Source organism: Triturus cristatus, chromosome 4_2, assembly GCF_964204655.1.
Source record: "Triturus cristatus chromosome 4_2, aTriCri1.1, whole genome shotgun sequence".
NCBI classification, from domain to species: Eukaryota; Metazoa; Chordata; class Amphibia; order Caudata; family Salamandridae; genus Triturus; species Triturus cristatus.
Window position 1 is genome coordinate 678,856,581 of NC_140586.1, and position 25,937 is coordinate 678,882,517.

General features: G+C 43.9%; 1 protein-coding gene across 4 annotated transcripts in view; it reads right to left on the bottom strand.

Moving 5' to 3' along the window:
* MYSM1 (Myb like, SWIRM and MPN domains 1) overlaps positions 1-25,937 on the bottom strand; it is a 298,882-nt gene that overhangs the window by 202,837 nt on the left and 70,108 nt on the right. The window contains exons 4-5 of one of the 4 annotated variants that reach the window (XM_085602494.1): positions 23,906-23,983; positions 13,488-13,517 (exon numbers count right to left, since the gene is read on the bottom strand). The exons of 1 other annotated variant lie outside the window; for it this stretch is intronic. In XM_085602494.1, coding sequence (XP_085458620.1) covers positions 13,488-13,517; positions 23,906-23,983 — 108 coding nt within the window. The remainder of the gene's footprint in view (positions 1-13,487; positions 13,518-23,905; positions 23,984-25,937) is intronic. 2 more of the 4 variants (XM_085602495.1, XM_085602497.1) reach the window with 2 other exon arrangements.

Genomic DNA, 25,937 nt, shown 5'->3' on the forward strand with positions numbered 1-25,937 from the left:
GATGTAGGTGGGGGGAGTAATGCAGAACGACACCAGTAAGTGTTATATTGCAACACATTAATATTTATTGGACTTCCAGAACTGCGGGCATCCTCATGTGACCAACGAACCTGGGGATTAGCCGTGAAAGGAACTGAACAACCTTTTTAGGTCTCGCCTGAACAAGCGCATGCGAAACTTTTTGTGAGGGCTCAAAAAAGTGCTACCACTGTAGCCTAGAGCTACAGTGCATGTGCGCGGGCGCACGCGCCTCACTTTCGCGGCCGCACAGCCGCTGTGATGTTTGATCGCGATCACTTTCGCGACCGCTTTGATGTTCTCCGGGAGCCAGTTTTTTTTTCCTGTTTATTACTTCTATGTAGTAATGGTGGCACCCGTCCGCCGCCATTACTACAGAGCAGTAATAAACAGAAACAAGCATTGGCATAGCCAATAGGTCTCGCTTTAGGGACCTTATAAGTATTTAGTTATGCAACGGTTGCATGGCTAAACACTTATAAGGTCCCAAAAGCGAGACCTATTGGCTATGCCAATGCTTGTTTAGGATAGTAAGTGATATACTGTAGTATAAACCTCCTGGCCAGTCTAATTCAACCAAGAAACAGGAAGGGAAGTATTTTCAAGAACCCTTAAAGTCCTGGGTTCAAGTTCAATAAATTTGTACACAGGGAAAATTAATTTAGATCAACTGATGCTCAGGCTTTATTTAGTTTGGTCATTTTCACTAACAGAGCTAGATCACCAATGGAAAAAAACTTATTTATGGTGATTTGTGTTACACCAACATGTTACCCCACAACCACCTCACCGACATGTTAACCTATGAACACCTCATGATCTTGGAAATACATGTGAAATTGACTAATAGCATGGCTGCAGGGCCAGACTGGAAACGAAAATCAGCTATGGGAAAAAGTTCAAACCAGCCGCACACAAAATGAGGCTGAGACAAGTATGGAATCATGAGGGCCTGGTTGGGTTACGGCTGGTTTATGGCAGCCCATGATCTGAAAGCAGCCCCTTAGCCTGCAGCCCACAAGGAAAATGCCAGAATGGCAGGTTTTCTGCATGGTTGCCTTCTTGACCCATTAGCCATATCCCAGTGCATGCAGAGGTAGGTGGTTCTGCCACGCCTCGTCCATCAGTGCTTGGCTGAACACTACACCAGCGTCTGTCTTCAGGGCAGGCGTGTAATGGAACAGTGCATCTGATCCACTGTACCAATTTCGCTGTCAGTAAACTGGTCCCACTTTGCCGAGGACAGCTTGAGACGCATGCTGAAAGAAGAGTGGCGATCAGGCCTGCTGTAGATTCAAATCAGTGTCTCTCCCTGGTTTGGATGGCAGGATCAGGAGAAGAATCACATGGTGTTACTGACAGAGTGCCAGCAGAGCATTCACCAATTTGTGGAAAAAAATGTATGAGTTACAGCTTAACTACAACAATACTTCCATGTAAAATATACATAACACAGTCTATACACTGATTCACCAATTCAGTTCCAATGTAAGATCTGGTGCTTATACTTGGCACAATTTAGCACCACAACAGATAAATTAAGGCTCTTGATGACTCGAACTCTTAGATACTTGGATTACATACAGATCCCCATGCCACATGCTTAACTATGAGCCAAGCATTGCAATCTCATTATCTAGCCAAACAGGATTTTAAGACACTCATCATTTACACTGACCTGTATTTAGCCATTGGACCCTAATGTATGGGCGGTAGTGGGAGAAGAGTAGAGACGTAGAAGGACAGGAAAATTGAGAAGGAGGGTCCAGGGAAATAAATATGTGAGGCAGATAGAGATGAAGACATGAAACAAAAATAAGGGATAAAAAATGTAAGGGCATAAGAAATAAAAGCAGAGAGGGATGAACCAGAGAAGACAGAGTGAAGTACGACGGGAGAGATAAAAGAAGAGTAAATAAGGATAGCATACTGGATGAAACACATGAAGGAAGGGATGAAGAGATAAAGAAGTGACAAGGAACAAAAAGGATACAGGAAGTGTGGAATGAAGAAAGAAACAGAGGGGAAAAATGAGGAAAAAGAAAAGGCGTGACTAACGAAAGGGACTAAGATGTGAATGCCAGAACCTTAAATAAAAGTTGCCAGCAGAATTAGTCTCCGAGAGCAAAGTTTTATTCATCTGAACAGCATGAGCGCTCCTGGAGCTCCAGCAAAATGTCTGACAAAAAACTCAAAGCACAAGTACTTACTCTTCCATCCAGCAATGGAAATGTACTCAACGATTCAGTTCTCATGTATGGCAAACAGATGTGTGTTCATTGTATGTGTAACAACTTATTACTAGTACATTGATAACATTTTGTTAAACAATGCGCTTTTCCCACTGCAGCTGAAACCTTGAGAGTTACTTGAAAATGCCTGAATGACAACATAATTTCTCATTCCCTAGTCTTCCAATGCCACCTAGAGCGGAGCTCTGGAATATACCTTTAATTATTAGTTATTTAAGCTTATGCAAGTTTTAGCAATGCGCCCACAGGGCACAAACAAGATGAACTCGGTTTAGTTTTTGCCTGGGCACCCAAAAAGAAATAAAGGTACAATGTGAATGGTGAAAATAAAAGGAAGGAGGAGAAAATAAAAAATGAAAGGAAGGAAAACCGAAGGAAGACATGAGGGAATAAAAGGGAATGAGGTATGAAACACTGAGATGAAGTATAGAGGAATAAAGAAGCATATATACAAAGAAGGTGATACAAGAACAACAAAGGGAGTGATGAAGGAAAAACAGGGTGAGGGATGAAGGAAGAAGAATGGGTTGAATTAAGCAAATAGAGAGAGTACTGGGACTAAGTGCAGGTGAATGGCTAAATTATGCCTTTGAAATCAGAAAATGTGGGTTCTTATCCTGGATTTCAAAACTGGGCAAAAGGGTGTGACCTTGGGAAAATCACCTCATTTGTGCCTTACTTCCGACAAGTTCAGGGACACTTAGAAACATACTATATACAGTTGTTATGAGCCCCAATGTACCGCAATATAGGCTTGGGTAGATGCATGACCTTTTACCCAAATTTGTCCTACCTAGCTCATAACGGTTCTGGCGCTGACCTTTTACCTAGTTATGTGCCGAATAAATGTTGTGTGGTTTTCTTCGAAAAACTAGCCTCATTTATTATGCATGAGGTTTCTTAGTATCACAGCAGGATTACCATCTTCTGTATAATAACTTCAGGCAAAAGTCACAGCTATCGTCATCCTTGAACAACAGGCCCACAGTCCATTCTAGGTAGACCCCCTGAGGGCATCTTTTGGGTATACAAGCACCACATCTTTGCTGGGCAAACCAGTGGAGAAGCTTCCTTGCTCACACGAGACGCTGAAATCCCTACACGAGGAACCGCCAGCTTGCAGTGGGTTGACATCCCTTGCGGGGTGTCTAATTTCCAGACCAAGACGGGGTCCTTCTTTCTCTCCCATCAGGTAATGGGGTTGGCTCTTTCCCAGGGGGATTCTTGGCTTCACACCTACATGCATGCTAGGTACACTCAGGTACATTTAGCTAGGGTTAGCATCTTAAGAGTATGCTTGATTATTGCTACGTATCTATATGCCTGCATATATTCACAGTTTTAACACCATGGTAGAATTCTACCTTTTATTTACTCTGTTGGTGCTTGCAATCGTATATATCTGTTTCTGACTAATGGTGGTCGCAGCACACACATTTTACACTAGAATAACACTGGTTTAATAAACACTTATTGAAAACACCTGCATTGTTTATTCTGTACATCTCTCTGAGAAAAGTGAGCACGAGTGACTGAGCAAAAAGTACTGTACTGTTTCCACGATCCCTGCAGGATCAAGGGTTTTCATGTTCGATAGTTGCCAGAAACTATTCACTCTTCAGTAAGGTTAGGGGGATTATAGTGGCACTGTGAGCTAGCTGGTCTAAAGTCTAACATATCATTTGGGGGTGTCTGGAATCAGTCTGGACACCAATCCCTTAGTTTATGTTGTCTAAATGTGCAGATTCTATATGGATTTATAGGAACTACACAACATGGCGCCGCCAACGTTGGTTTGGTTCTTATTTAACGGTCAAATCTGAGTAGTTCAGTCGTGCTTTCTCACAGATCCTTACTCACATTTAGGCAGAGACATGTGGCGTGGGAAGGGAAAATCCGCCGCAGCTAAGTAGGTATATCCTATGAACTGGCTGTAGGTTTATTCAAACTTGAAGGATTATAGTTCCCTACATTGTGCATAAACCTGATCTTTTTTAATAAAATACTTCCTCTCATAAGGTCTCAGACTGTAGATGCTAGTAAGAGTTGTGCTGCGGCAGAGGAAGCTGAGCTTGAAGGAGCTCTTTCAGAGATTTTCAGAAATGCACTTACTATAAAATTAGCAGATTATGGGGTCTCATCATTGGGTGAGACTGTAACCTTCGTGACTGAGGCATGCAGGACAGAGATGTTCTATTCTTGGGTTAAATTTCCACCGGCAGAAGCACGCACACATACGTTTTGACTCTTACACTCCAGATGAAATACCAGATGAATACTCTCCATACGATGACATAGAAGCCCTATTAATTTACCAAGAGCATTTAAATTGGTTTAAAGGCACCCTCCCCAAAACCACTGATAAAGTGAGACTCGGTCCGCTCAGCAGAGACGGAGCGACTTGGCCGGTCCTAGCTGCTTACATACCGCATCCAGATATTGATACATTGCCAGCAGCAGACTTACGTCGTGATGCGTACACTTACAATTCTACCTACAAAGATCACTCCTGTGGGTCAGCTACAGGGAACTGCATTAAAATCACCCCACAAACGCTGAACACGATTATGGGGAGAATGCCCACTAAACGTGAGCAAAAGCCATTCAGGATAGCACAGAAAATAGCACAGCTTGAGGCAGTATTTCCTCATACAGGCCCACAATGAAAAACACAGAATACTGAAAATGTGCTTGCCAATGGGTATAGCTACCCCGATAGAGGACTGTACCACTTGGGGTACAGTTTTTGCTGCAGTTTATACCAGAACACATGGTACCCCCTCAATAGCAGTCATACCAGAGGTATTATAACAAATACAAAATGAGTACGGGGCAGAACTTGCCCTGGACTTGGCAATAAAATTGATAGGTAATTTTGCTCAAGTATCAGCAATTACGTTAGCTAACATAAAAGGGCAGGTAGCTGCGGTGGTTATATGCCAGCGCCTGAGGGAATGCACTTCTGCACAACAGGAGCAAGAGTTACCGAAAATGATCAAAGAGACCTAAGCTGTACTGGGTAGAGATAATGTGGGAGCTAGACCGGTGAAACCACAATTTGTGGGTAATCATGAAAGTATACCTCAAAGCCGGCCACGGATTCTTCTAAAAATAAATGGGACAGCAAACGAGCAAAAAGCATTACAATCACGGGGTGCCCATGAGAGCCTGTGGGCAAGGGGGGGCCTTTGTCTCCACTGGGAGACAAGTCACTTATATATCAGAGGTGGTGAAGCCTTTTGAGGCTCACCACCCTGATGGGTCATTCACTAGACATCATGAAAGGGTGGAGGTGTGATCTCTTTCCTGCCCAGGCCTTTTGTCTCACGTCTTCTGGGAGTGATAGCACTCACCAGCAGGAGGTCAGACCTCTGTCTTGGCAGCAAACGTCTCAGAGAGCTCGCCACTCCTACCCTGCCCTGCCCTATTGCAGGACCGCCCACCCCCAACCAAACCCTTCTGCTTTCTTGCAGTGCGAGCAGCAGTAACATAAAATGGTATTTATATATGTTACTGCTTCTCGCACTGCGAGAATGCAGTGGGGTGATGTTCCTCCGCCCCCATGGAGGATTCGCCCCGGTCCACCAGAATGCCCTTGCCCTCCCACATACAAGTCAACCATCAACACCAATAACGCACTAAAAAAGGAGGTACCGTAAAATAGTGATAGCGATAGGTAGCAATTCCGAATTCGTAGGCCTAGTATACTATTTGGACCATTCCCTTTTACAGTATAAATGGGCCACATATATCATCAAAGGTAGAGCTCAATAAGTAGTTCTCCTGTTCCTGATATTCAGATTCATGACTTTTTTCAACACTGGTATCTCTTGGTCTCATAGAATACGCTTAAGGGTCCTTGTACACCGATTTCACTTTTATTTATACGTTTATGCTTGCTAATAATAACCCTGATAGTCTTCCTTTGATTTCCTCATCTCTGAATTGAGGATGCCAGAAACAACCAAGTCTTTGATCCTCACTAGAATGTAGTATTGTTGAAACTTATGCACAAACCTATGGAAAAAGGAGACCTTGAACTGCACAGGATAAAAAAACTAACAAGCCTTAATGTGCAACATGAAGAAAATGCATGACCAACAGAATAAAACTCAGGGCTATCTGTACAGATTTTAGGAACCGTGATTACCTGTAGCAAGGTGGTAATATTACGTGGTATGGCATGTAATATTGACATGATACCCAAAAGTGGACCTCAAATTCACACTGGTAATCCTTCTTTCAGCCCTGGTCGAGTGGCAAAGAGCAGACAGGCTGACTCACAGAAAAATATGTAAAGCATTTTACAGTACCAATAAGTAAATGACAACTCAAAATAAATCAAACACCAATTTATAAAAATAGAGCATATTTTTATACAATGTTTTTTACACCAAAATTAAATCAATACAAGGCGGATACCTGGAGTTATCGACTTTTAAGTATTCAAGAAATCAATACTTCATAGAACTGTCAAATATTTACCATTGCGGTCAACGGAGAAAATGTCAGGTAACACTTGGTCACTTGTGGGATGAGTTCAACGGAAACCACTTGGAGTTAGGGTCTTGCGAGTCCACAGACCAAGTGGCGACAGTCAGAAATGTTTTACGTTGCCCAGGAAGTCCGGGTGCAGAAGTGACTTGGCTGCACTTGGTGCTGAATGGGAGCGATGAAACAGACACTTGACAAAACGATGCTTGCAGGTTGAGTTCAGAGACGTCACTTGGAGGTGAAGCTTGGAGGGACCCTAGGATCAGGAATCACCAGGCAGAACAGCTCTACCTGGCTCAGGTGTGCCTGGCTATCTGTAGCGCTGAACGAGGCTGCAGGTGCTGAGTTTACCAGGCGTGCCAAGAAAGACTTCTTTCGGATGCTAGAAGTCAACAACTGTACCACAGAAATGGAGCTGAGACGATGCAGAAGGTTCCCTCAGCGTGGGTTGTTGAGTGAAACAGTTAGCAGTCAACTTCACAACCAACAATCCTTGGTCCTGGCAAAGGTCATGGCTATGTCAATCTTATTCCAGAGATCCTGGGAACGCTGTAGAGGACCGAGATTCGGTAAGGATCAGAACTAGCCTTCCCAGAAGGAACCTGGCCAGTTACTTTCAGGCTGGTCCACGATGGAGCCTCCTGGTTGGCCCTTCTTTAGGGTGTGGAAGTGAGGTTTGTGCCTACTGACTGCAGGGAACTAGTACCTCTAGCCCTAGGGAGTACTGATGAAGTCTTTGGCTTGCAGAGGGGCTCGCCTTCCTTTGGAACTGGTCTCTGGTACTGGACACGTGGTAGTCTGGCACTTGCAGGGGGGCTGCCACAGGTGCAGTACTTCACGCCTCCTCTTGTGGATTCCTGCCTTGTGTTGACACAGCTTCTTTTCGTCCTCTTCAGTGCAGATCTGGCATTCTATTGTCAGCGGTATCCCTTAAATCCTAGATTTAGGGTGTGTGAGGGCTTGCAGCCAATAGGCTACTAGTCCTGCGGCTGATCGGTCCCTGAGGAAAGAGATTCCTACTTTCTGGGCAGATCCTAATCAGGCAGCATTGGAGTTTAACAACTGGATTACCCAGGCCATAAATCCATTGGCCCCGGAAGTTTTTAAGCCAGCGAAGAAAAGGCTTGTATCGTCTCCGTGGTATTCAGCAGAGCTAAAAACTATAAAAATAAAATGTAGACTCAAGGAATGCATTTGGCGTTCCTCTTACAGCCCAGCGAATAAGACAGACTACGGCGCCGCATTAAAAGAATACAAGGGAGCAATAATTTCAGCCAAGACAGTTGATTTCACCTCTAAAATTCTAGAACCCTCAAACTCCTCTAAAGAATTATTCAAAACAGTCACAGCACTGTCCCGACGGCCGAGGGACTCTGTCTTTATCCCTAACCAATCCTTTGTTGATAACCTTGCGGTTTTCTTTCTGACCAAGGTCAATATGGTCTATGAGGAACTCTTGAATTTACCGCAGGTCAACAGTACAAACCTCCTGGAGACATGGGACAGACATTCCTGCCATGGCAGCCTAACCCATTTCACTAGTTTGGATGAAAAGCAAGTGTTTGACCTACTTTCCCCAACTAAGTCAGGATCTCCACTTGACCCTTGGCCCCCATACATTCTACATGTAGCTGCGCATGAGGTAGGTGCAGCGCTGATCCCTTTGCTTAATCTAGTTATCCAAACTGGGACCTTCCCTGCAGGATGAAAATTGGCATGTATCAGGCCTATATTAAAAAAAACATCTCTTGAACCTCTGGAGGCGAAAAATTATCGCCCCATCTCATGTTTGCCTCTGACCTCCAAGATCTTGGAGAAAGCCATTCATCATGACCTGACTACCCACCTCGAGGAAAATAACCTGCTGGATTCCACCCAGCATGGGTTTAGAGCTCAACATTCCACTGAATCTGCCCTGATCATGGCAACCGAAGAGATTCGAAGGGTGTTGGATGAGGGTGGCAGGGCTGCCCTTATACTGCTAGACCTCACGGCAGCGTTTGACACGGTAAACCATACAGTACTACTAAATAGGTTACAGTCCGTGGGAGTTAGCGACAAAGCCCTGTCCCTTCTCACTTCTTTTCTCGACTCTAGAGAACAATTAATTCACTGGGAAGGTCTGATATCGGAACGGTTCTCCCTCCCGGGTGGAGTCCCCCAGGGTTCGGCACTTTCACCCACCCTTTTCAACATCTACGTGACACCTCTGACCAGACTAATCAAGAGTCATGGCCTAGTGCTCGTGTCCTATGCCGATGACACACAACTGTTGGTGTCGGTTACTCAAAACGACAGTATGTCAGCCGAGCGGTTCCGTGACTGTCTTTCCTGTGTAATGTCATGGATGAAGGTTAACTTCTTAAAGCATAACACAGAAAAAACCGAGATCCTAGAGGATGGCAAGAAACCTTCTATTTGGTCCCAATGCTGGTGGCCTCCTGAAGCCGGTACCTGTCCATCGCCGGTCTCCAAGGCCAGAAATCTCGGTTTTCTCATCGATAAGGGTCTCACTTGTGCCCCCCAAATTAACCAAGTGGTCTCTGCCTGCTTTTTTACACTGAAGATATTGCGCAAAATTCTCCCATTCATCCCGCTTTCCCTCAGGAAAACAGTGGTAGGCGCCCTTATTCTGTCAAGGATAGACTATTGAAATGCACTCTACTTGGGCGCGGGAGTGAAACAGCTTAACAAGCTCCAGTCACTTCAAAATGCTGCAGCTCGAGTTTTGTATGGTCTACCTAAGCATCACTCCACCTCAGCCAGCATTAAACTCCTACACTGGCTTCTGGTGAGACGACGGGTGGAGTTCAAGGCCCTTTGCCTTGTGCACAAAGCCCTTTATGGAGGCGGGGCTGAAGATGTACAATCATTATTCTACCGCTACATCCCGTCGCGCTAAGGTCCTTGGACTCCGGGCTGGTCCTTCCTCCCATGACGAAGAAGGTTAGTTGGGGAAGCAAACGTTTTTCATTCTTAGCAGCCAAACTATGGAACTCCCTCCCAGTCTCGCTCCGACTTCAGCCATCACAGTCCATCTTCAGGTAAGCTATAAAAACCAGGCTCTTCACACAAGGTTAACCTCAGTGCAACTCCCAGATCACTCTACCTAGCGCCAAGACGCCTCGGCATAAGTGTGCTCTACAAATACCCTCAGTCAGTCAGAGGTGACAACATCCGGTGGGTTTATGTCTCCAAACAACCCAGAACCCACTATTTTTAGGAGATTTCAAGATGGTATGGGCCATTCTCGGCTGTATGGACCCACTAGCCCACACTAGAGGTGTACCTAGCCTTTGGGGGTTGTACCCTCCTGCGTACCTAATTTTCCGCCTGTCCGTGCCCATGAGAGCCTGTGGGCGAGGGGGGGCCTTTGTCTCCACTGGGAGACAAGTCACTTACATATCAGAGGTGGTGAAGCCTTTGAGGCTAACTGCCCTTATGGGTCATTCACTAGAAATCATGAAAGGGTGGAGGTGTGATCTCCTTCCTGCCCAGGCCTTTTGTCTCACGTCCACTTGGAGTGGCAGCACTCACCAGCAGGAGGTCAGACCTCTGTCTTGGCTGCAAACGGCTCAGACAGCTCGTCAAGGTATCAAGGAACTCAGTATCTTGGTGGGCACTCTCCAAGGGTGTCACCTGTGTGCATGCCAGTTCACCCTCAGCCCGAGAATCGTGTCAGGGGTGAAAAGACAAGGTTTTTCATACTAAACACAACTAAACTCTGTGTTACCATCATGGAGCTGGCTATCTCGGTTTTGTCCCATAGCCAGTCCAGGTTAACCTATGGACCGTTGTTTACTTGCAGTAAGCTTGACTGGCAAGGTTACTGTATAGGGCATATATGCCTGCACGAGTATGCTCTCACCAGTAAGATAATGCACCCTGCCTCCTGGACTTTAGAAGGCTTACCTTAGGGGTGACTTGCATACCTTACTGCAGTGAGATGACCCAGTCACACAAGGTGTGTGCAGTCGCACTTGAGCAGAGGAGCTGCTTGTACAGGCTGTGGTAGCAGTCCTGCAGACTTTACTTTTACTCTGGTCACTTAGGGTGGCATAAATAGTGCTGCAGCCCTGGTGATCCCTTTAACATCGTGGCCCTGGGTACCACTGGTACCATATACTAGTGACTTACAAGGGGGGGGTTAAAGTATCTTGCCAATTGGGTGTACCAATTCACATTACCTTTGGAGGGAAGAGCACTGATGCCTGGTTAGCATGTCCCAGTGCACTTTCAGTTCTAAAACCACAGCATCCACAGCAAAAATTGGGGGGTGATCATCCAAAAAGGGCACTTTCCTACATTACCTAATTGCGATTTTCAGCAAATCGCAATTCAGACATCGCTATTCCTAATGTATGAAACACATCTAGTTTCATTTAGCGATTCCGAATGGGGTCACAGATAGACCTAAATCATGAATATTAATGAGGTTGTCGCAATCTGCGACTCATTTCTTTTTTATTTTTTGAAATACATCCCGTTTTCCTTAAAGGAAAACTGGATGCATTTGAAAAGAAAAAAATGAAATGAACAGTAGGAAGTGGTTCCCAAACAAGGTCAGACTGTGGAAACCAAGAAAACATCATCCCCCTGGGGCACTGGTCAATCATTCTAAACAGCATTTCAGACAGCCCTGAACGGAAGGGCCATGAAGTAGAAAATAAGGAGCTGGTTGTTGCTGTTTGTATTCGGTTCCAACGTCGAGACCCAGTGTCATGGCAAAAGTTCCCTGGCAGGCCTGTGATTCAAACTTAGAAATCCAAATACAGACAACCTGGCAAACTCTGCGAATGGCAAAGACTGAGAAACAAAGCACTTGCCCACCTGGAGGAGATGAGACTATTGAGTGAAGTTAGCAAACCATCTGTCACTCATAGCCTAATGATTCAATTGGTACCAACCCTGCAGCCATACCTTACCCTAAACATGACAAACCATGAGCGCTATCTATTGGTAAGACTCATGTGGAAATTTAGTTCGTATCTGAACATTATCTGCGCCATCTTGTCTCTCCCCAGCGCGACACACAGGAAAGCGCACAGCAGCCATTTTAGGCACCCTGGTTTCTCTCCCTGCTCATTGCCGATCGCCAGCGCGTCCCCCTGATGCTGCGAACCTCCCCCGCGCGCCGGCCACCCCCGCTCTCTCATACATGGGCCATAAACCCTCTCCTTCTGCGCGACCCTGCCATGGAACCACATCCCACGCCTGACCGACATCCCATACATGGTCATACATCTCTTTGATAACCCCCTTCCTCTGCGCCCGATTGTCCGGGCCGATCCCAGGCCATCACCTAGCCCTGCGGATGCAGTTTATTGCCCCTACTGTAAGGGAAACACCCCACATCAAAGGGATTACAATAGATCAAGCCCCCCCCACCCCCTGAGACCCGACCAGTCGCACACACCCCCGGGAATTGGCGGAATGTCCAGCTGTGAGATAGCCATCTCCTACTGTGATTGGGGTGGGGACTTCCACTGTAGATATGTGTGGGAACGAGCTTGAAGTGGGGATTCTGAGGATGTTCTTTCATGTATCAAAGCGATCTCAAGAATGTGCCATGTATGATAAACCTGCAATAAACCTGTGTATAAGAGGCCAGGCCTCAGAGATGTGGTTAGAGCACCTCGTGACGATACCTTGCTGTCTGACCTGATGTGTTCTCCTCCGGAGAGAATAAAAACTTTGTTTCCTGCCTTCCAGTCTCCGGCGCCTGCCTCTGTTGATTTATCATCGAATGGTATAAGAGGCGATTACCGCCGGGCAATACTTGAAAGGTTATCGACTGCAACTGCCGCTACCATTTAACACTCAGGACGAACATTTTTCACCGAATAATAGCTTTCCCAGTTCAGAACAACTGGGCCAAAACCCTACCAGTTTGCCCTTGTGATTTCGTGTCCGCTCAATCAACCATACATACTATTCTTTTCTGCAAATTTTTTGCAGAAAGTAGGAAAAAACTACTTGCTCCCATTCTGAGGAGTACCGGACATAGGCAATGTCGCCCAGCATTTCTTTTCTTGCAGATGTTGGAAGGAGACTTACTGACATTCACAGTAGTCAGTTTTTTTAAATCTATTCTTTATCATCAAAAGATTTTAGACAAAAGAGCCATCGACCTTATATAATGCTACAACTGTGTAACTTTTAAATTTTATAGCTATGCTTACTGAAAGCTCTTGTAACCTAGAGCACTTTTCTTCTTATCTTGGAAATAATTTTACCTCTATTTATTCTTTTAAAAGAATTCCAATTTTATTGATTGTTTTTTATTGTATGCTTTTTATGATTTACAAAACTAAATCGAAATAAAGTAATATTGAATTCAAGTAGGTTGAGCATAATCATCTGAAGAGAAGAGCAAAGCTTTGAGTATAGTTGTAAATTTGTACTAGGACACTGGGGTAGCAGTTTACTACTCTCCAATAAACGGATAGAATGACAGAAAATTAGAAATGGTTTTCATGGTGTAACACTGCCAGGCTTACTCAAGTATTTCATGCTTATGGTATATGTGAACTGGAAGTATGAAGGCTTGTAAGCATCAGAGAGCCATGTAAATGCCTCTTGCATTAGCTTCGGAATTCTCTTCCCAATAAACCGATACACTTTTCAGTAAAGAGAAAGCTTTCAATCTTTTCTTAAGCATTACATTTCCGAGCATTCAAACTCGGCAACATTTTCACACACAATTTGCTAAAAAGTACATACACGAGTTTCCCGGTGTTCTTCTGTGGACTGCTAAAAACAAAAGAAAAAATGTGACTAATGCAGCTCATTAAAAACAAACATTAAACATTTCAACTTATTAAATTCAGCTACCTCTTAATGAAGTAGTAACAACACTTAAACACCACTGTACTATTAGTTTATACAGTGCAATTTGTATTGTGGAAAGAGCACGTAAAATAATTTGGTACAAGAAACAACCTTATTGAATATTGCAATTTTTGAAAATAACTACATAAAAAGAGCAAAACATTTGAACAACGAAAATATTGTACATGCGACCACATACACAGTTTAGGGAAAGTATGTGCCAGTCCAATATCAGCGAGTGCATGAACAGTAAAGGGTGAAATATCTGCATTTGAGCACCAGGCAATAAGACAAAAGAAAACCATAAACTGATTCCACATATCCATAATCTTTCAACACTTTTTTTATGCAAACTGATTTGCGGAAGTTAACACTGAAAATTAACAGCAGCTCAGCTAGCAAACAAACTACATATAAAAAAGATGATCCCTGAAACTTTTCAAGCATATGCGGTTTTCAATCTTCAGAACCTTGTCAGGGGGTCCCCACCTGCCACGAGCCGGGGGAGGACTTTAATCCCTGTTCGTTTCCGCCCCGACTGCAGGACGGACATGGTCCCTTTAAGACAGACCGGACAGTCCCGGAGGAGGGAACCCCGCCTCTGACGTCTCCGGCCGTCCTCCAATCAGATGCCTCATTTCCGTTCAAAGGACGACGTCAGGGAGAACACGGCGCGACGCAGCCAGGAGAGGAGAAGTCGTCCAGAGCAGATACGGAAGTCCTTCTGAGCCAGGAGTCGGAGGAAATCGGAGACTTGCCGCCACCGGAGGAGAGAGACGGTCCCGAGGATTCGGCGTCCCAGGAGAAGAAAAAGCCGGGAGGCCAACGAGACCACGCTCCGCTCTGCCACACTTCTGGAGAAGTGTGGCACCACAAGACACCTCTGGACCCCTGTCAACCTCAAGTCGGAAACGTCCCGGGCTGAGAAGGAGAACGACCAGACCAGGCTACTAAGAGCTCCCCGAGAACTCCGGCTTCGTCACAGACTGTTCCTTGGGCGAACGCTTTCTTTCTTTGAGCTGGAACTACGTTAATAAAAGTCCAGATCCTTTGAACCCACTGCTGTATCCTGGTCCTTATGTTGTCTTGAAGTGAGACCCCTCCATCACTTCTTACAAACCTATATTCAGGAAATCAAATTTTTTTTCTCCTCCAACTTGTACACAGACCCAATCTACTGGACAGAACCAGTCCAGTCGAGCACACTTCTCGATTGACAGGAAAGCGGACACCAAAAATAAAAAAAATCAAGGAATCCACATCAGCAAACCATCGAAAATTGAACTGTATGAGGTAGGATTGAGCAAACGAAGGTACGGAAATCTGGCATGAACAAATGAAAGATCTCAAATACAGCAAGCTGTCCCACCTGCAGACCTCCATTCTGCATGCAGCCAAGAATATATCTGCTCAATACTACGACATGGCTCACAAATGCAAGATAAAATCTAATGCACTGCACCAAAGAGTACAATACAAAAGCATTATAATGTGAGCATACCAATGTGCTCTGCCACAATTATACAGCCCTAAGATCTCTGCAGCAGTTCCCAAGAAAGTGGCACACAAGCCATGCTCATGCAAAGCAGTACCACAAAACTTTCAAACCGATTGTTTACTCGTTCTGGTGACCAGGGCTCTGCATTTTCCTTGCACAAAAGAGGAAACCCAGTTTCTTATAACATCACCTTCAAAGATGAATGTGTTGAGCGCTGGTGCCTCATGTAGAAATAGAAGCTCAACATTAGAGCTTCAGATTGGATCAATTGTGTACACGTAAGGTAATGAGTAGAAGGCAGCGATTGGATGATTTTGTCTGGATCGCCAGGTTGGTGAAGCTAGGCTACTCCATGTAGTGCAAAGGCACAAGAAGACTCTGTATAATTGCCGAACAATATGCAACCCAGCGCAATGTACACAATATTTTTGGTATAAATGGGCAGTGAAGTTTTTAATGGTCACAAGACTGTAGATCTACCTACTACCGGACGCAGCAAGAGAGCTGTAGGGTCTGCCTGTCAATAAGTGTGTTGCTGTAGTGATGAGAACAGGATATTACATCCGATAATATGCAGTATATAACAGCTGTAATTTCCCCCTTCACTGGACTAGAGTGCCTCTAGGAGTAACATGTGCAGTTCTCTTCCAGGGAGACAACAGCTGAATTTGAAAGTGCTTTGCCCACCTACGTGGCTTCTCATGACATGAAATCACTTCCACTGGTTGCATTTTCATTTGCTGTACAGAGGTCTGATTGGTCCTGCAAGAGCGGTGGCCAATTGATGGAGTGGCGCAGTCAGGGCTGTCATATCTTCTTCCAAATTCTTGTTAAAGAAGAGAAGGGTGGTTTATGCTTCAGTATTGTTGTGATGGCGCTGATGGAGAATCAGAGCCTGTCGTCTGGTGCGCACCCATGCATCACATATCATCTTTTGAAGGGACTTCCAGGTCAAAATAAAAGACGAAAACAATTAGCAGAATTATTAGTTGTGGCTTGGCATTCATATTAATTTCCACTCGTCCAGGAGTCTTTGTTAAGGTCTCGCCTACGCAGCACGCATGCGCTGCATAAGAGGGGACCTCTTGTAATCTAACAGCTTTTCTCCCCAAAAACGTGCACGCTTTGCATTGCTTTCTATTGCAACGCGTGCACGTTTGGCGATTCCCTTGCGGGAGCGAGCGGCGCCATCTGTTAACAATTATCGCACTCACTCCCGCTAGGTAAATGCTGGGGAGCCAGCAGGGCGCGCAGGGCCATCTGTCTTGTGTCAGGTTTCCTTGCCGATTGCTGCTTTAATTGGAAGGCGCGTGTAATTTCCTGAAGGGCTCGCACATTCCTTAGCTGAGTAACTCCTTTGTGCCACAAGAAAACCTTCGTTCAGACAGCCTCCCGCCTTTCAGTGCCTATCACTGTAACTGTCATTAATATATTTATATTGCATGCAGTGTCACAAGATTGCACGTTCAACTAATTTAGCGCCATCAGTGTCCAGTTACACGCTAATGTCACGGGCGAGCGTGGGAGCGGTGGCAGCACTGTCAAGTGACAGGAAGGAAGGGGTGTGGCTTGTGGCTTTGCTGGAGAGCAGCCTGCCTCCTCGCTTGCTGCGGACAGTGACAGTCCTGCATTTGCACAATGGATGTATAATACTGTGTGTGTTTCTTGCTGTAAGAGGGCAAACGTCCCCTCTGGCTCCTTCATGGTCAAGAGGCCTAGACCTGTACTGCTGGAGTTCTAAAGTATAGTGCATGGCTGCATGTGAGCTTCAGGTAGCTGTTTACCACCACCCACCGCTACAGCGGTTTTAAATCGTGCTAAGTTCCAATTTAATATTACAGTACTGATGTGCCTACAAGTGTACGGTCTGTACCCGCTTATCTAGCTTCTGTGCAATGGCCACCTTTTTAGGCCTGGTTGTAGCGCTATCTGTTGGAAGAGCTCATGTTATCAGCATTTTTAAACAGACTACAATATAAGATGTAGTATAGAGAGTGGAATGTATTGCCCTTGCCTCCAACGTCCCGTTTGTTTCTTACTTTTCCTCTTCATGCTTCAGCATTGTATTTGATGTTACTTCAATTTAGTGCCTTATGCGAGCGAGCGTGAAACACCGTGCCTGCTCCCTCGTTCGAATTAAAACCCATAAAGCTGGCACACCGCTTTCTCGAAGTAGCGAGGGTTTAGCAGGCCGAGCCGTCTAGCTGTCTTACGATTACTGTTTTAAATAGAGAAGAAATCTTTTTTGCTTCAGTCTCTACATGACAGCTGGTTTGTTTCAATGCCCAAGATAACATTTAGCATTTTTTTTAAACCATGTTGTCCCGTAGTAGAAGGGTAATTTACTTTTGCATTCTATTTTTTTTTTTTTTTTGCATTCAAGTCGCCGGTTTATTAATCGAACACAGCAACGAGGTTATATGAACTTAGGGTCGGAGTGGTTTGAGTTGTTGACCGAAGAGCATGGGTGCCAGGACTCTTCTACTTTTACGGATTACACACACATAGCTTGGGAGTTCTGTATGCCCAAATAGGACGACACTGCCTTGTCAGGAATATACCTTAAGGATTAAAAAATACAGAATGCTGTTTAGCATGCAACTTATCTTTCATCCACATGGAAGCCTCCTGCCTGTTAGTGCCTTCTTTTTTCTTTTTTATAATCTGCTCACATTTGCTCTAGTGCCGAAAATCCGCTAAATTAGCAATTTTCAGTGGCCGGGTGCAGACTTTTCGTCACCATGCATTTATTGGCACGAGCCCACGGGTGGCTGAGTTTTAAGGGAGACAGCATGCATTTTGAGCATACCTTGCTTGCCTTCACCAGCAAATCACTTCCAGGACAGAACATGTCACAGAGAGCAGTGAATTTGTGGGGCTGGTTTAGATTACCTACTCCTGACAGAAAATATGCGGCTTCCGGCCTGCACAGACCCAGGCGATCGATTTGGACATATTAGTACGAGACTAGAAAATTAGATACATGTAAATAACAACACCACTTACCATAGCGCCATTAAATATATTAAAATAGTGGTTTCTTCTCCACACGCATGTAGCACGAGGTGCAAGTGTTAGAATCAACATTTGGGTTTTAATGGATCACGCGCCGGTTTAATGACAGTTGCATTCTGGTCACAAGATGTACAATCATAGCCATAAACTACAGAAAGGTCAGCTAGATTTGCACCCACTAGGTTTTGAAGAGAGGACAATGGTTTTCAATATCAAAGAAAGAAGGATTTCAAGTATTAAAGTGCTTCTTGAGAAGGTGCGGTTTTAAGGCTGATAGAGATGAGCAGTCGCTGTACTGGTAGGGAGCTCCTTCTCTTAGGTGCATGCCCAGAGAAGTAATGGGCAGGGGTGGACCTTTCCATAAAGTGTGTGATCTGTAGACTTTTCTCTAACAGGGAGCCTCCACAGATGTTCTGTTTCTCAGAGAAGTATGAGGGGTATTTAAGTGCAGCACCGTGTAGATTAAACAAGCAGTTGTATAAGTGCAGTTTGCCTCTATCGGGAGCCATTTTTAGGAGGCGGGGACTGGTGTGATATTTTTATTTATTTAAGAAGTTTTCTATAGCGCTGGCCTGACCCTAGGGTATCGGATCGCTTTACAGCAGGTACATAGCAGATAATCCCCAGATACAAAATAGAAGAGCGACATATTAACAGAAGAACGCAAAATAAAAGAGCAACACATTGTAGTGCAGGACAGTTTTGCCTTCAGGATTATTCGGAGTCTTAGAGCTGGAGCAGAGCTCGATGTCCGCTAGCTGCCTCGAGCTATTCACTCCCTAGGGAGCGGTTGAGGAACAAGGTTTTGAGTTGGCTTTTGAATTCTACAAACGAGGGAATGGTTCTGATGTGAGGGGGAATGGAGTTCCAGATTTCAGGAGCGCTTCCGGTGAAGGATCGATCCGCAGTTTTTTTTCTTCTCGTTTTTGGTGGGATGAGTAGGAGGGAGTTTGAACTTCTCAGGTTCCTGGTCTGGCCGGCTTTTTTGAGTTTTTTTGCCAGGTATTCGGGTTTGCCGGTGTGAAGGGCTTTATGGGTGAGGCAGGCTGTTCTGAAGCTAATCCGCATTTCGACTGGAAGCCACTTCAGTTCCCTGAGTGCAGGGGAGATATGCTCGAATTTCTGGATACCGGTGATCATTCTGGCAGCCGCATGTAGCGTTCTTTTGATGGGAGCTAGATGCGGTTTAGGAATTCCTGAGAGGACTGCGTTCCCATAGTCCAGTCTTGACAGTACCAGAGATTGGGTGGCCAGTTTGAGATCACAGGGCAGAATCAGAATGAAGGGTTTTATTTTGTTCAGTAGTGTGTTATGCGTGTGTTTGAGACAATCCTGGCACGTAGGACAGCCTCTAGTGGAGCAACCCAATGAAAAGTGCTTTCTCACAGTCAATGCAGGAAAGTAAAAAAGATTCCACAGCATTCTACAGGCTATTTGGTGGTTAAGAAGCAATTGCAGGTCTGCAAGACTTGAGTTGAAAAACTGCTTGGTTGATTCCTGGTGTGAGCTTCAGGTTTAAGTTCCCTGCCCAGTTTAATAGTAAAGGATTTTGCAGAAACAACAGTTAGGGTCACCTTTAGCCTGTCTCCATAAACCTGCAGACCTGCCCCTTGGTTCCTTTGACCCAAGTGTGCTCAGATGCATACCTCACTGCTTGGGTGTGCCAGCACTTGTAAAGCCCCGCCCTAAACCTTTTTGCCTTTTATTGTTTCAAGCTCACCCCCCTACTTCAATCTTTTTATCTGCCTGCAACTTCTACAACCACCACTAACCACTAATTAACAAAGGAGGCCTCCCACTGCCTGACGCAACGTGTGCTCTTATCTTCCCCCCCCCCAGTAGTCAGCTGTTCGTCGCTAACACAGCCCTTTCTCATTCACAGACATTTGTTTGCCTCGGGGACGCCGGAGCTCTACGCCACCCCCATCTAATTCAAAGGTAATTAAGTTAAAGGGAGAGTGCCTTTCTGGTGTTTAACTTTCAGCACCAAGGCAGCAGCAGCGTGTGTAACAGGAGCTGCTAAAATGTGTGACAGAGCTACAACTTTGCCTAGTAAAGCTCAATAAGGTTTCTGCTATTCCACATGGTAATGCATGCACTTGTCTACAAAATATTGTGGATAGTCTTCTTTATTATAATTTTTTTAACAGGTTACACAGTGGCCACACTGCTCCACAACATAGCTTAAAAACAAAGGCAAAGCCAACACCTCTGGCTAACCACTAATAAGGTCCCAAAGGCAAGACCTATTGGCTATGCCAAGGCTTGTTTTAACTTGGGGCTTCCTGTTAGGATCTTAGCTTAACTGCTCTGAACTCCTAGTTCCTGGATATATATATTTTGTATAGGTTTTCACTGCAGTTCTCACACTTATTTCAGGCTACTGACTGTATCCAGGGGGCAGTCAGTCCTTAGCACACATCCTTTTTCTATCAAAAAAACAAGTTATTTAGTGTTTCCACAATGACAGTACAAATTTGTAGGTGAAGAAAATAGATTAGTCTCCTCTTATGGGTGGTTCTTTATTCATTAGGTGTCTTCCGTGCGATATACAACATCCAGCCGACACGTGTTTCGTCGCTACAGGGGAAAATTATTCCCGCGACTTTTTCAAGGCTGTGTTACAAAAGAAAATTAAGAACCTATATAGTACATAACTTGAAAACATGTACTCAGCGGCAATGCCAAAGCAACTTGGTGGTGAAACTCAAGAACCGGCTACAAGTGGGTGAGCAAGTCGTCCATGATACACAATATGCATAGTAGCTATAACGTTTGTTGTGTAAAATAGTAATAGTAGACATAAACTAAATATGATTCTAATAAGATGGAGAGAGCTGGATAAACGTGCTAAAGTGGGGAAATACACTAAAAGAATCAAAGCTATTCGTGAATTGGAGTGGCAAACGTGAACAGTTTCGTGGTGTGATGAGGCTAGGTTCATTGTTGTGTATTTAGAAACCGGACGTGGTGCGTCTATATGTGCGGTCATGCAACGATATTTAATGTGCCATGTGTCAGTACAATCAGACCATGACAGTGAATTCTTATGTTGTGCGGTCATATCTACCTATTCTTCGTTCGTTTGAGTATTCCTAAAAAATGATACAAATAACCTTATTTAGTACTCATATGCAGGACTTAAAAATTCTAGGGCCAAAATAAACATAGGCAGTGTTCGTTAAAGATGAAACACCTACTTATTAAGTGGTGATAATTCCAAACCACCTATGGTTTCAGTAGTGGTGGCGTCAGTATTCCTCTGTAGTTGTTCAGTGGTCAGGTGCTATTAGATTCTATTTTCAGTACTGTAAAAAGTAAATTAAAAAAGTAAATAAATCTAGATCATGTATTGCATCTTGATTTTAGCGTCAAAAAGCGGTGTGTTCACTTTAACTAAATGTTCCGCTTGAATCTAAGTATTATTAATATTGACACACGAGAATACGCTGGTCTTGTAATCGTCAAAGCGTTTTTTCTCGAATGGTGGCTGAGTAATTATTGAGCGCTAAACCATGCGCAGGCTCAAAATTGAAACAATGATGAGTATATATATGCCCTGGTAACTGTCTGTCCCCTCGTTTGAGTGTGCCTGATTAGTTTGTGAGAATAGCGTAACTCCCCAATTTGTGCTTAAACAGGCTCTGATGAAAGAGCCTGGTATCAATCAAATCACTAACAGAAACCCGAAAAATATACCGGGTGAGGTTTCTGCATTGTCCTCACAGCGCACGGTGTCAAAGTTACTAGTTAACCGAAAACGCTTGTGTGGCGAGTACTACGCTTACCTTATTCGGCTGAAAATCGGGCCGGAATACTGCCCATGGCACATTAAATATCGTTGCATGACCGCACATATAGACGCACCACGTCCGGTTTCTAAATACACAACAATGAACCTAGCCTCATCACACCACGAAACTGTTCACGTTTGCCACTCCAATTCACGAATAGCTTTGATTCTTTTAGTGTATTTCCCCACTTTAGCACGTTTATCCAGCTCTCTCCATCTTATTAGAATCATATTTAGTTTATGTCTACTATTACTATTTTACACAACAAACGTTATAGCTACTATGCATATTGTGTATCATGGACGACTTGCTCACCCACTTGTAGCCGGTTCTTGAGTTTCACCACCAAGTTGCTTTGGCATTGCCGCTGAGTACATGTTTTCAAGTTATGTACTATATAGGTTCTTAATTTTCTTTTGTAACACAGCCTTGAAAAAGTCGCGGGAATAATTTTCCCCTGTAGCGACGAAACACGTGTCGGCTGGATGTTGTATATCGCACGGAAGACACCTAATGAATAAAGAACCACCCATAAGAGGAGACTAATCTATTTTCTTCACCTACAAATTTGTACTGTCATTGTGGAAACACTAAATAACTTGTTTTTTTGATAGAAAAAGGATGTGTGCTAAGGACTGACTGCTAAACTGTGTAGAGCCTTGGCTCTTTTTTCTGGGGAGTTGGGCGGTACTTCCCACCTTTTAGCACCGTCATATCACTTCAGCTAATTAGATAATTTATGCTTAATTTCCCTGTGGCGCCGTTACCTAAACCTGAAACCCCAGCTACAGTATTTGTATCCAGGGGGCTTTGCAGTTCAAGGCTGCACTATCCCTGGAAACTGCATTGTTCCTGGTAAGCAGACTTCTACATGGGGCTTTAATATTTACACTTGACCCAATAGCGCCATAATATTAATCTGTGGTATTGATTCCTTGTAGGAGCTGTCTGTACAACAACCTTACTGCGCTCTATGAACTGCCAATATATTCAGTGTACGACTCATTTTCTACATGTGCTGCCATCTTCATAGTCTCTGCTTCACACTCCGTCTCCCATTCTTCCTCGAGTGACACTACTTGTGGCCGAGACTGCCAGGGGTTCGATTGTGGATGCCTTGGATTTACATCAGGGCCTATCTGTGCATCCTTCTGAGCATCGGACTGGCCAGGATGTGCCTCAACTTTGTGTCAGTCGTCAGGAAAGCAAGACATGCTCTCCTTGTTCAAGAGCCCTTCATAATTATATATTATATATATTGATGATGCCGACAGATTCAGTATTTTACTTGAACATGCAGTCCTCTCTATGACCACGCAATATCCTCCAATGGGAGTCCCATGCACTGCATATCTTTGTATGTAGTACTATCACTGTTCTTGTTTTTTTTTTAACTCTGTAAATGAATTAGGCCTGGGCGGTGAACTTCGCTCTGTTCGCGATGTGCAGCAGAGTTTTTTCCCCGCTCACGGTAAGTTCGCGAGCTGCCGCTTAGGTAGAATTTCTACCCGAGCAGCAGGAATACTAGCACAAACTGCAGTTCGCACTGCACTCCACCACTCGCTGACCATTGCAGAGTTTTTTTGTAACCACGCGGAGTTCCGCGTAGCAAAACTCCGCGAACTACGCCCAGGCCTGAAATTAATACCTAAAAACATTATATGAAATGTTGAATACTTTAAAAAAACGAATGAAAAAGCCAATGGAAAACATCAATGAAATAAAAAGAGACAGACAATTTTAGTCACAGAAGACATACCGTTCTACTGAGACTTGCTAGATTTGCAGCATGTAAATATTCGTACTTATACATGTACAAGTCAGTCATGAACGCCCTTGGCATTGGGTTTTCTCTTCATATTTGAGTGATAACCATCAGCCAACATTTATTATAAACAATTATATACAAAAGTGTTGTATCTACCTAATAAAATACATTTGAGATGGCTTTCGATAAATACAGGGTAGTATTCAATCATACAAAATCACACTGAAGGTTTTACCTTTTAAAGTGCCTTTTTACAATATCATTGGAATCCGGACAAAATTTTTCTGAACGTGGCCTACCAGAGGAGTAATATCTGAAAAGTTGCTAAAGAAAATTATGATTGATTGATATAATTTTTGGCATAAAGAAAACAAACACTAACAGAAACAATACAAACATTTTGAAAATCAATAGATACATAAAATCTCTCATTGGGGTTTTTTCAGCTTTTTAAACTGGAAACAGTGGAAAATGAACAATAACCTTGCACTTCCATATTAGTAGAACCCAGATGCTATACACATTTCCATTTCAGCAACATGTTCTTATTAAACTCATAACATCTATAATTTAGTCCAAACAGTTTGAGCTCTGAGATATCCATTTTATGTTGCCCATGCGTACCAGATCTCCTGTAATCAAGCAATGTTTGCTACTAAAGGCTCAGTTTTTTGGCAGAGATTTATACTTTAATAACAGGTATTCCTCCATATGAGCTGAAAACTAGATTAAAGTGACATAGTGAGGGAGTACTATACAGAAATGCTTTATTGTACACATTTTTCCAGTGGAGCAAATTCCAAGCACCGAACTCTGCCATATTTTTAGAATGCTTAACTTAATTTCGAGGTATAAATCATTCTTAAACATCGACTTAATATAATAAGACCTTTACTAAAACAAAAACAAAACAATCAATGTACAAATACATATTTTATTTCTTGGTGCAACAACAGGTTTCTTATCAAGCTTCTCCAAAATTGAGGCTGGTCTGCTTACTTTTTTTCCAGACTCTAAGCTAAACACAGCAAGAAGTCATTGTACCTGGTAACTACCATTACAGTAGGGTGCAGTAACACATGTGTGTTAATGCTGTACATTTTAAAGGGAAACATGAGCAGAGGACCTACTATGAATTCAGGATGAATCAAAATGTTATCACTTGAATCACATGATCTTGAACACGAGTGTTGATAAAAGACTGCAAACTCTGCTACAATCAAGCAGGAGTTGTAGACCTGCCTAATGCCCTGGGTGGTCAGTCCTTCGTCACTTGCTTGAATATCACATCATCTACTCACCCCTGTTCTAAAAGGAATCAGGAATACATACAAAATTACATTTTCATCACTAAAATCTGCCTCACCCATTCCCTCTACACATGATCATATCCACCTACAGCACATCAATCACATACAAATAGCTGTAAGCACCCTGACAACCATCCATATTTCTCCCGCGCCTGCACTCTTCAAGACCCCACAGATGTCAAGAGGTCTTCACCTTACTGCCTTCGAGACTGCAACCTTCTACCACATCACCAAGTTGAGACAAAATATTTTCTAAGGAAATCAGAGGCATGATCATCTCAGGACAACACTCCACCAAAACATTGTAGGAAGCACTCTCCAGCTCCTGCACATCATAAATATAAAACACTTTCACTGCACTAACCAATTAATTTCACCACTAGCCATACTGCAAAGGACACTTCCTGATGCCATTGGACTGGACAAGCCAATTTGCTTTCCTGATCCTCAACCACACAGCCTGGAAACTGCACACCCTCCAAACACAAGCAATACCCTTTCAATGACCTTTTCAACGACACTCACAAACAAACCCTCAGCTCCCTGATAGTCAGCACCTGATAGAACGGCTATGTCATCACTGTACCAGGTTCACTTACCAACACAATGACATCCTATATTCACCCCTCTCCAAACTCAACCACACCATGAAATCTATCAAAATTATACAATTTTTGATAATTTAATGTTCTAGGAAATGTCTCAAAACAGCTAAGAATGTGAAGTGTGCTTGGCAAAAAAGACCTAATCACACATGAAACAAGGCCATGTGGCATCTTTGCTGTGGGCTTGCCCTTGTGTGGACTGTAGGAAATGCCCCTTTTTGGTCTCGCCTAGCGTTGCAGCGCGCATGCGCTGCTAGCTTAGCAAAACATATTGTTAGAGAGGAGATTTCAGAAGGGGGCTCGAAGCCTCGCCCCTCCTTTTTATTGGCTGGCGTCATCGTGTCAGGATCTG